The sequence below is a fragment of the Nilaparvata lugens genome, chromosome 5, assembly GCF_014356525.2.
Source record: "Nilaparvata lugens isolate BPH chromosome 5, ASM1435652v1, whole genome shotgun sequence".
Taxonomy (NCBI): domain Eukaryota; kingdom Metazoa; phylum Arthropoda; class Insecta; order Hemiptera; family Delphacidae; genus Nilaparvata; species Nilaparvata lugens.
Window position 1 is genome coordinate 16,851,486 of NC_052508.1, and position 12,746 is coordinate 16,864,231.

General features: G+C 34.7%; 1 protein-coding gene across 1 annotated transcript in view; it reads right to left on the minus strand.

Annotated features, from left to right (window-relative positions):
- The window catches only part of LOC111053776 (nesprin-1-like), a 189,600-nt gene that overhangs the window by 48,786 nt on the left and 128,068 nt on the right, over window positions 1–12,746 (minus strand). The window contains exons 74-80 of the mRNA XM_039429393.1: window positions 12,093–12,387; window positions 9,845–10,195; window positions 8,209–8,521; window positions 5,092–5,262; window positions 3,720–3,824; window positions 2,594–2,770; window positions 209–313 (exon numbers count right to left, since the gene is read on the minus strand). Of these exons, the coding sequence (XP_039285327.1) occupies window positions 209–313; window positions 2,594–2,770; window positions 3,720–3,824; window positions 5,092–5,262; window positions 8,209–8,521; window positions 9,845–10,195; window positions 12,093–12,387 (1,517 nt within the window). The remainder of the gene's footprint in view (window positions 1–208; window positions 314–2,593; window positions 2,771–3,719; window positions 3,825–5,091; window positions 5,263–8,208; window positions 8,522–9,844; window positions 10,196–12,092; window positions 12,388–12,746) is intronic.

Sequence of the window (12,746 nt, forward strand, 5' to 3'; positions counted from 1 at the left end):
TTTTATTGATTTAATGATTTTTACTCAACAAGAGACTTTCTTTTCTATAATTCTCATGATTTTTATTTGATGCTTGATAAAAATGCTTATAAATTTTGTTTGAATGAAGCATGAAACGACTTCTATTGGGAATAATGTATGCAAAACAGCTTCAATTCATGGAAGAAATTACCAGTTTTCAGAAATTAAATAAATTGAGTTCAATTACCAGGCGTTCCAGCTCATCAAGTTGGTTATCGAGGTCCTTGTCATCAGCTGAACCTCCCTCAGTTATTAGTTTCATTTTTTTGTCACCAACTGTTGTCAGAAGTTCCTGGAAACAGAATGCATTAAGTTTTAGATTACCAACTCGGCCGAATTGTAATGAAAACATATTTATGATTAATTTAAATTTGCATTTAAAGGAGTTCAATTCATGCAAACCTCATATAGCTCTGGTATTTCATTCATCAAACCTCTATAATGTTTCTGTTTTTTGTCTTTTTTGACTCCTAATCCTGATTTCCTGATTTTAGCGTATTCTGCTAAAAATGAAGAAGAACTGCATGAAATGATGCAGCTGGATTTGTTTGATTTGCGATGCTGGTTCAACTGTAACAAACTAGCACTAAATGCGAGCAAGACTTCCTATATAAACTTTTCATTATCATCACCATTTAGTTTCACTGATCCTGTCAGGTATCATCAGGTCGGTTGCAGATCTGTGAGTTGTGACTGTGAGGTAATTCAACAATCTGACTCTATTAAATATCTTGGGCTAATATTGGATCAAAGTCTAAATTGGGATTTGCATGTGAATAAAGTAAAAGGGTACCTCTTATACTTGGTTAGGACTTTCTATCAACTGTGTCAATTCTTCCCTGTAAATATTCTTTGTGTAATGTATTTCTCTTTCTTCAATAGTAGGCTGGAATACGGAATTTCATGTTATGCATCTACCTTCATGTCTCATTTTAAAAATCTTATAGTCCTACAAAAATCAATTGTTAGAATAATGTTTGGAGCTAATAGACGAACGCATACTTTCCCAATATTCAGGTTCTTTGGAATTCTACCTTTCAGATACATGTATGTACTGAAAGTTTTATCTTTGTTTTATAAAATGAGTGGGGATAGGAATCAAATGGGGAATCTTGAACAAAATCAGCAGATAACTAGGCAAACTACAAGGATGCTAATCTGACTCCCCAAACCAAACAGCACTACCTTCCAGAGATGCTTTTTATTCCTTGGACCTAAATTCTTCAATATTCTCCCAGATGAGATTAGAAAGCTACAGAATCTCAAGAAATTCCTAAAACAAACGAAGAGTTGGCTATGGCTTCATTCACCATTAGATGTAGAAGACTTATTCAAAGTAGTAAGCTGAGAAACACATGGTGCTAATATCTAATCCATTATTGAATATGAATTTCAGTGTAGTATGGTCTTTTTACTGTAGTTACTTCTGTATCCTTTAAAGTTTAACCTTTGCTTTGAGCTTTGATCTGCAGACATTGTTTTATTTATCGCTGTTATGTCTCATCTTTTATTTTTCATTTTTTTCCCCTCTCTTGTCATGAATTATGTTGAAAAAAATTATACTGGTGATTCTTCCTCCCATTTTTTCGCAGTTTTAACTACATTTCATAATATAAGTATATTTAAAGAGAGGAAATGCTACAATCAATCAATAAAATTACTTGATGATGGTGATTGAATGTGTGTGTGTTTGTGTGTGTGTGTGTGTGTGTAGGCTTTTTTCTCCTCCTATATCCGATTAAACCTCAACTCCTGCTCACGGACAAGTGCTTCATGAAGCACTTTGTGAGCAGTTATTGTTCACATTAATATTATATTATATACTATTACTTACAATCTATTATTAAATTTTAGATGGATTATTGTTGTATTTATCAAGCTAGACTCTATTTGGTTTCTGTATATGTATTTATGAGTGTGAATAAATTTGAATTTGAATTTGAATTTCTGAAGTTAAGATGAGTGAATCACATATTCAAGATACAATCACGTGAATCGAGATAATGACATTATATTTCTTTTTAAACTGGGAAATAATGTAGCTAAGCACATTTTACACTTTATCTCAATCGGCATCAATGCTACAAACTTCTTGCTGGTTCCATTTGATTCCATAATAGTTTTAAATAGGAATTGATAATAATTTCAGTACCTTTATTGAGCCCCTGAAAATTCTAAAATCATAAATTGAAATATAAATTATTTATTTATAGTGCAATCTTCTGTCATCTTTAGCTCGGTATCAAAGTGTTCCTTCTGAACCTATAACTTTTCTCATACATATTCAACTATAGATTGAGCTCCTTACAGAATGGGCGTTTCACACACAACGAATTTGTCACCACACAATATACAGAATGTCCTCCGACATTGAATGATTATTTTATTCTGATTGGATTGGCGTACCGCCAAAGAATGTCTTGCTGGTGTCATGTTTGTGGAAACGTCCATTGCAGTATATTTTTGACTCATTCTATATTATTGTAAGGAACAATAGGCATGACAACGTATGCCTGGTTCACCTGGTTTTACACATGTTTCAGAATTGAATAGGTGAATGGAAGAAGCTAACCTGCATGTTGGAGATCTCAGACCGCGCGGCATCAGTTCTGAGCTTGGCAGGCTTTGACCGCCACTCAGTGACATGCGCAGTCTGCTCTTTTATCAACTGACCCAGTGCTGCCAACTCACGCTCTTTCTCCTCCAGTTCACTAGCACTAGAGCCCAGTGTTGACAACCTATTTTGCACCTGCAATTTCAGAGAGTAGAAACCATGTTAACATTCACTTCTATACTAGGAAAACTCTGTAGATGAATTCAGTCTTAATTACTGTACTTGATTTTCAAATTTATTTATCAATTGAATCAAGTACTATAATTTAGCGTTGTATAAAAATTTTAATGTAACAGGTACTAGTGAGTTAAGTTGACAATTATGGTGAAATATTTTAATAGTGTTATCACCACAATCTAAACTTAGCAATATGGAATTTAACTCATCCATTAATTAAGATGAAACATTGAAATTAACCAATAAATAAAACAAAAGCTACATCAACAGGTCAAGTGAAACTCACTATTCCATTCTTAGAAATTAGAACAAAATTTATCATTGTTTTTGGTTTACAATACAGTTGAGGATAAAATTCTTGTAATCATTTTCTTGAATAATGCAAACCTGATAATATGATACAAACATTACAGAAGAAGATATCATACCTAAGTGAATACCTAAGAATGTTTCCTGGAGAATGGAATTCTACGAATTTGAAGTACTAGAATATAAATGCACGATCCAAAGTAAAATATATTGTTGATTGTTTACAGAGCTCACATATCATAATAGACTATGTTATGAAATAGAAGTTAATTGATAACTGTCACTGTGAAAGATGATATAATTGTCACTCGGCTATCGCCAATTGTAACATTTACAAATTTGTTTTGATTTACATCATAACTCACAATTTGCTCGTAATAGCTTACAATGAGTAACACATACAGGTGATATAAAAATACAAGCCGGACAATGACTTAAACAATTATAATTTCCCAAATTTGAGAAAGAAACAGTTTTAAGCCAGTTGTTCCTTTCCCAATCATTCATAGTTGAGAATGATATTGTATGTATCAATTTATAAATAAATAATTGGAAATTTGATAAAACGATTGGAAAGATGATGGAACAAAAACTTCACCTTTGTGCACATGGATTCCACTTTATCGAGAACACCCTCATCTTCCAATCTCTTAAGAAGTTTTTTCAAACGAATCGAGGTTGGTTCTTCCGGATTTGTATTGCTCTAGATGGTCAGAATTACACACAGAGACACATGCAAAAAAGAAAAGTGCAAAACACACAAAACAATTAATAAAATTTTTTAAAAATGTAATTGAGAAAACTAAAACCCATTGCTCTCGTGGAAGGCAATGAAATAAAAAGCAAATAAAATACAGTAAGAGAAAAAAGTAAAGTTAGAAATTAAAAAATCAACACATTTAAACAAAATGATAAATTAACGAGATCACAAATAAAATAGAAAGCTAGTGATAACCACATCAACAGCTTCAGTCAGTTTGAAGTGTTAATTTTGTAAGCTTATATGAAGCACTAATTGAAGATTAAACAAACAATTAGTAGATATTATTATCCTAAATTGAGCTTTAATATAAAAAGAAAGCAGGATTACCTTACAGTAACTTAACATGAACTTGAAAAATTATCATTAATTTCAATTAAAACTAACCAGCATTACTTCTGTTCAAAATAGTATTGTTCTTATCCCAATAAATGATTCCTCCTTAGCATGGGGAAATGATTTCTTGATGAAAAACAATTGTTCGGTACCGTATATTAAAATTATTTGGCTTTATTCGTTGATGCAAGATTGAACACTAGCATTATATTTACAATATTAAATCAACAGCATATTTTAATTCCCTTTTAATAGTAATAATAGAGGTTCTATTCACTCTCATACAATCACCAATGATAATAATTATTGTAGTCCATAATCTTGAGTTTCTTGGTCCTGCAATCTAGAAAAATTCATACTTTTTCATATCTTCTTTATTTATTCATTTATTCAGTCATGTACAATTATCGCACTTATGTGAGAAGGCACAACAGGCTTATGCCCAAAACAACTGTACTTTCTCAAATTTTTACTACAGTTCAAATTAAATTGTAGGTTAAGCTAACTATCACTCATTAAAATAACAATTTACACTTCAAAAAACTAACAAATCTTCAATCAAGAATATATATCATGAATAACTAAATCTTTAGTTCTGCTGAAGATGTGGTAGGGGTTACCATGAAACCTGGTTCTGTAATATGAATTAATTTTGAACAAATATAGTGATATTGACAACATCAACTTCTTTTCCTTTCAATTTTTGATATCCCTCAAAGACGACCAAACAATAATATGGAAATAGAACCCAGTACTGTTGAAGCAACAAAAATCGAAAATCAATCAAGATTAAATAATCGAAATCGGAAGAAAAAACGAGGAAGATTAGATCGAATTACTGGTGACACCATGCTGAAGACTGTCCAGAGTTTACCTGGTCGATGAGGTCTTCGAGGCGGATGCGGACGGCGATCTCGCGGTCGGGGATGGGCGCCGACGCTTCCATTGGGCTGCTCGGCCGCGAGATGCAAGCAGCGGCCGCTTCGCACGCTTGCACGGCCACAGCCAGTCGCGACTTCTCGCCTTGCAGTTTATTGTGCAGGAGCTGAGAACGTGAGAAAAAATAGAACTTATTAAAACGGGGGCGACAATTGTCATGCAGTGTTCCAATCGCACTCCGATCCGATCACGGATGAAAACGGTTTACAATGGTGCATGCCACACATGTCGTGTGTTCTGTCCTACCACCATCCCTCCAATCCAAAGAAATATCGGTCATGAGTCTGATCGGAGTACTGCATGACAGACGTGGCTTTGGTTCAATTTCGAAGCATGTTTTTCACTAGTAGAGTTAGTGGTCGAGTAACTGGCATATTAACTCTACTATACTTACTTGGTCGAGTAACTGCTTTCACTACAACTGAGAATAGTAGGTAAAGTGTGTTGTCTAGTGAGCAGAACTCTACTCTACTCAACTAGCTCGAGACTGTTTCCATTAGCATAGTAGTGGTAGAGTATAGTGAGAAGCGGTGGTGGGGGAAGTCAAGTGGTAGAGTACTATCCCACTCTATTCTACTAAAAACTAGTAATCTACCATGAACGTTTTCATTGGGAGAGTTCACAAGATAGTTAGTACTTGCCCAGGGAACTCTACCACTAACTCTACTAATGAGAACCAGGCTTTGAGATGACTGCAGTAGTTGAAATAGAAAAGATCCTCTAAGCCCATATGAAGTCAGTGACTGGTACAGTGGAAATACAAATCCCATGTGTTCTAATGGAACTATTGCCACTCAGCCCAGTCGAGCGAGTATAAAAACTACCATTAGAACTTATAGAAATTATATTCTCACTATACAGATATATGTGTATACTAAATGTTATGGTTTAGTGCTTATTATTAGAACGAAATGCTGTAGCAAGAGCATTTGTGATTCGTTGTTTAAGATCATCGATATCAACAGGAAGCGGTGGTACGAAAACTCTGTCTTTTACATAGCCCCACAAAAAAAAGTCGCAGGGCGTTAGGTCCGGACTACGAGGTGGCCACGGCTGAAACACAACGTTTTCCTCACTTACACGGCCGATCCATCGTCTAGGAAGATGTTCATCCAGATACCCTCTGACGTCTGAGTACCAGTGAGGCGGAGCTCAATCTTGTACAAAAATGAAGTTACAACTATCTTCATGGAGTTGAGGCATTAACCATTCGGTTAACATGTACAGATAAATTCTTCCGGTTACTGATGGTTCTTGGAAGAAGAAAGGTCCGTAAACCTTTTCACAGGATAAAGCGCAAAACACGTTCACTTTAGGAGAATCGCGTATATGCTGTACAGTCTCTCTTGGGTTTTCTGTTCCCCATACTCGTACATGATGTCTGCTAACTTTTCCACTAATGTTAAAAGTGCATTCATCACTGAAAATTAGGCGATTAAACAATGTGTCGTCATTTTCAAGACAATGTTGCATCTCTTGACAAAAATTTTTACGTACAAATCTATCATTGTCATTTAAACTTTGTACTAACTGCAATTTATAAGGTGTCATTTTCAAACGTTTCCGCAGAATTTTCCACACAGTAGGTTGAGGAATTTGCAATTCTAAACTCGCTGATCTAGTCGATTTTCCTGGACTTCGTACAAAAACATCACGAACACTATCAATTTTTTCTTCTGTAACAGAAGGTCTTCCAGTGCTTCTTCTTACACACACATCCACTGCTTTCAAAACGTTCATACCAGTCATAAATTGATTGCCTTGTTGGTGGTGGTTTACCGTATTTTGTTCTGAAATGACGCTGCACAACAGTAACAGAGTTTGTTTTGGCTAATTCAAGAACACAATAAGCTTTCTCCACTTGAGTAGCGGCCATATTGCTAAACTAAACTGGCTGTTGTAACACGGAGCAGCCAACAATAGCCAGCAACAGTTCTACCAACATAAACTTCAAGAAATTCCCTACAAACCTATATCACTTACTATGTTGAAATACACCAGTTTAATTTTGTACAGGCTATTGAAGTTGTCTATTTCATTTGTAATCACCCGGTATATTATTTGTACTTTTCTAAGGAGAAGAATAAAAATAATTTCAATTTCAATTGGTTTATAAACATTGTGCGAAAATGACCAGTAAGATAAATGACTGGCTATTCCTACAGAAGATCCTACAGAAACGTCATCTTGAGGTATTGTATGCTTATATTGTTCTATTCTAAATTTGTTTGTATTACCACTATGAAAAATACAGGTTGAAATTATGATTCTCTGTTCTCTTCTGTTCTTCTGTTTGTATTGTTCAGTTCTAGCCGTGCTCAAATTACTAGTTGAAATTTACAACTTTCTCCAGGGATATTTGAAGGTGATGCCCAATAATCACTAGGATTTTGATGATGATAATGAGACGATTATTCTTTGAATTTTTGTTTATTATTTGTTAATATATTCTTCAATGTTTATAAGTTTTGAAAATGTTTGAATTCTTCATATGTTTCATTTTGACTTTTTTCCATTAGTACTTGAAATCTTTGTATTTCTTGAGTTAGGTACTATTTTTGTAATCTGCATTATTTCTCTCATTTGTATTATTTTCCATCATTTTTTTCATTTGTATTTGTTAAAGTTTTATTGTAAAGGAGAAAACCCTTGTCTTCATTGTGAATAAATAAATAAATATTGTACTGTTTTAACGTGAGAGGATATTCTGTACAAAAAAGTGACTGGTTGATATATATAAAATCTCTACAATTACGAATTAATTAATAATTTATTGATGGAAAAATTACCCGTCTAATCCTTTTTCAAGACACGACCGACCTCAACTAATAACGCCATTCTCAAGAAGTATAAAAAGGGTAACCCAAGAATCCAAGTTTATGAGAGAATAATTAATTAGTGTCTCAAGTATATAAGAATTGTGCGTGTAAAAAGGGTAAAAAGTGTAAAAAGGGTAAAAAGGGTAAAAAGTGTAAAAAGGGTAACTCAAGAATCCAAGAGTATAAGCGAATAATAAATTAGTGTCTCAAGTATATGAGAATCAACTACTAACCCTAGTAGTCTCCAACTGTTGTTGAACCTCAGCCAACCTCTCAGCCGGAGCTGATTCCTGGTTGATTTGTCGTTCATAATCGTCCAGGTTGGCCATGATACTCTCGAGGGTGTCCTCGTACTCCTTGAACTTGGCGAGTGACTCCTCCAGCCTGGACTTGATTTGTCTGGCGGTGTGAAGCAGCGAGTTGTAGCTCTCCTGCACGTTGCTCAGCTGGTGTTCAATGGCCGATTGGATGTCGGGAGTCGACACCAGGTAGCGCTCTATCTGACTGCGGCCTTTTGCTTTCAGGTCGTCTAGGGTTGTTTGGTACCTGGAGGTCAAAGAAAACTTTATTACTGGTAGGTCAGATGAGGTAACATAATATTTATTTATTATTTCATCAGTATTAATTTAATTATTGGTAGATTAGTTCATTAGATAAATTTATTTAGGGTTGTTTGGTATCTGAAAGTCAAAGGAAACTTTATTACTGGTTGGTCAGATGAGGTAACATAATATTCATTTATTATTTTATTAGTATTAATTAAATTATTGGTAAATTCGTATAATAATTTATTCATCAATTTACATTTATTCATTCACAAGAACATTCAAGTCAATGATTGGAAAAGGATCAACAGTGTAATATTTATTCATTTAATTTGAGTACATGCTCAAAGTCCACCCAATTATTGGGAAAGAATGAACAAAGTTATCAAAAACTGTTTCCCTTTTCAGTTTGGAATACTCCATCAATTTTGAACTTCACAAAACATATAAACAATATAAACATATAAACAATATAAACATATAAACAATCTTCCACAGATTTCCACAATCTTGAAAGACAAAGTTTGCACATAGTTTAAAGCTCAAGCTTCAAAACCCACCGTTTTGACCAATTCACACTGTTGAATATTGCAATAATCTTTCAAGTCTAAAAGAAGAGTTGTTCCGAGAGTGGGGTATGAAAAATGTTATTCACAATATGAACCATATCTGCAGACGTTGACAAATTCAATACTTTGTTCACAGAAAAGGGACACAATAACATGACGTTTGCACTTAAGCTGCGTTTACACCAAAGTTGTCAACGAAATCTTTGTTCTCGTCCTTATTAATTCTACCAGATAGAACAAAACTTCGGAAACTCAATCAATAAATCAAATTCTTTATTCAATACCTTAATTATGTACATGAAAGCGTCATTGAAAATAAATAGTATATAATACAATCATCGTCTAGCATTATAAAATTCATCATAATTATAACAAACTAATTCTATCAGGTACTTCTTAGTTTATTTTTAAATCTGTTACTATCCCTTTCTAATACCACATGGTAGATAACCCATAAATTTTATTCCTATATAAGACGGACGTTGTTTGAACTTTTCTTTTTGTGTTTCTCAATTAAGAATTATTAATATGTTCTAAGGTTTATTAAGGTTTGATCATGATTAGGTTCAATCTAATAGACTTTATAAGGACAGGGATAACGGATTTGCTGACATCTTTAGTGGTTTTAAATTGGTTTAAACGGCTTGAAATTTGGAATATAAACGACCTATACCATGGGATATCTTCTTATTTTATCTTTTCTCTATGGTATAACTCACTCAACTCTATGACATTGATAAATACACTCAACTCACCTCTGAATCTCAGCAAGGAGAGCATCATGTTGCACAATCTGCTCCTGCGTTTGCTCGCGATTGGTGATGTACAGCGAATTGTGCGCCATCAGCTGGAACGAGATCTGCAGCAGCCACTTCTCAGTGTCCTGCAGCGAGTTCTGGTACGAAGAGTGCTCTTGGATTTCCTTCTCGATCGACTCTCGCCTCCTGCCGCATTCGGCATTCAGTTTCTCCCACTCTTTCTCCAGAGCTTTCGTCTCGTTTTGAACGTCTGCTTTGCCGGCACATTTCGCCAGGTCGGCACTTTCTTTCAGCAAATGTTCTAGGTCGTCATGGCGTTGTTGGATTTCCTCTTGGATATGCTTGTACCTGGGGATAACGATGAAATGAGCTTAGAACTTAATGAAACAATGTATTCAATTGAGGTTTCATTCATCTTGAATTGCATTAAAACCCGGTTTCAAGGACACTTATAATGTAATATAGATTATATGTTATCTAAAACGATGTAATATAGATTTAATGGTCCATTAGATTCGATAAGAGTTTTCTGGAAACCGGGCCTCAGTCATTTCAAATGGAGTATCAAAACATTACTTGTGGCTGGAACATTATGGGCCGGTTTCCGAGCTCGGGAATTAGCTAAGTTCTAGACTTTAAACAGCTGGAGTCAGAAAACTGGCTTTCCGAAACGGGGCGTAGTCGCAGTCCATGAGAACGTGGATTTTATATTAAATTTCGATAAACTAGAAAATTGAACATAAAATAAGTTTCAGCTATTTTGAATTATTTAGGAATGTTTCATTTCGTCAAGGAAAAACGTTTCCAATTATAGATATGAGAAAATAAAGAATATTTTGCTGCAAATATTTACTGCGACTACGCCCCGTTTTGGAAAGCCAATTTTCTGACTCCAGCTGTTTAAAGTCTAGAGCTTAGCTAAATCCCAAGCTCGGAAACTGGCCCCTATAATGTAATTTAGACTATATCTTATCTAAAACGATGTAATATAGATTCAATGGTCCATAAGATTTGATGAGAGTTTTCTGGAAACCGGGCCTTAGCTATTTCAAATCAAGTATCAAAACATTACTTGCAGCTGGAGCATTAAGAAAATTACATTCAGTATAGATATTTACAATGATATGACTTCTACTACACAGCAAATACATTTTGTTAGCTGCAAAAATTGAATAATTGAATTCAGTAAAAACATCGTCATGCAGACAACTCATTAAATTAGGTATAAAATTCAATCAACCATAAATGATTTAATCCATAAAGAATCCAAAATCAGACAAGTCCCATAAATTTATTCAATCATAAACAAGGGATTTCAAACGTAAGACTCAATAATAATTATTAAACATTGCAATCTCAAACACTCATGAGAAACTCTCCAGAGAAATCATCTTCGAAATGTGACTTGAATTGATTAAGTGAAGGATCATAATCTACGTGAAGGAAAATAATTCGGAGAGGGGACAGTTTTGGATCATAATAATCTACTTTTTTGTGAAGGGAGAAAATTCGGAAAGGGAATAGTTTTAGATCATAATCTACTCTTTCGTAAAGGGAGACAATTCGGAAAGAAAACAGTTTTGGATCATAATCTACTTTTTCTTAAAGGGAGAAAATTCGGAAAGGGAACAGTTTTGGATAATAATCTACTATTTTGTAAAGGGAAACAATTCGGAAAGGGAACAGTTTTGGATCATAATCGACTTTTTCTTAAACGGATATAATTCGGAAAGGAAACAGTTTTGGATCATAATCTACTCTTTTCTAAAGGGAAACAATTCGGAAAGGGAATAGTTTTGGATCATAATGTACTTTATCATGAAGAAAACAATTCGGAAAGGGAATAGTTTTGGATCATAATCTACTTTTTCGTAAAGAAAAACAATTCGGAAGGAAAACTGTCTTAAGCTTGGTCCAAATCTATAATCTAGTTCGCTCCACAAGTTTAAAATATAAATTGTAGTTTCAATAGCAAGTTCAACTAATACAATTAAAAATTTTGAGATGCTCTAAAGCTGCGTTTATACCGGAGTCTGTTGGTCCTTTTCTGATCATGCATATGATTTGTGTATCATGGAATGTATAAATGAAATAAATAAAAAAAATACTATTTTCGATATATTTGAGAGAAACTCAGCAATAAAATCACACTTTTAGAAATACAAGTTTAATGTAGTATCGAATTATACATTATAGTATCATGGAACATGGAATCACATCATTGAATCACAAAACCGATATTCACCTTTCAAGCAGGGTCTTCATCTCGCCGAGCTCAGCCTTGGAGTCGCTCTTCTCGGCGATTCTCTTCTCCGTGTCCTTCAGCCAGCTCTCCAGTTTGTTGCGTGCGTCGTAGAAGTCCTCCCACCTGGCGAGCAGTGCCTTCAGCTGAGCGGTAACCGAGTTCAGGTCCATCGTCAGCTGATCCCAGCTGTTACGCAGCTCGGTCATCGCCTCTCTCAGCTGATCCTGCTGATCAGCTGGTGTCGTATTCACGGCCTTCGTGAACACCTCCTGCATGCCGGACATCAGATGTTGTCCTGAAATAGATAGATCAATATTATTATTTATTACGAGTATTACCATGGAATTATGAAACTATTGAATCTGCCCTGATAGTGATAGAATAGTAAATGCAGAGAAATTTTGTCCATTTATGGGGAATGGGGATTATGCTGGCCACTAACGCTATTTTTTGTTGTTTATTTTTCACTACTCTATTTGAGGTTAAATTATTACTTTCCTTGCCCTACTACCATAGGTAAGGAAAGTATTGCTTTCCAAAAAAATTAAGGTACCCAAATTCAAGTTTTCTATACGTTTCAAGGTCCCCTGAGTCCAAAAACATGATTTTGGGTGTTGGTCTGTGTGTGTGTGTGTGTGTTGTGTGTGTGTGTGT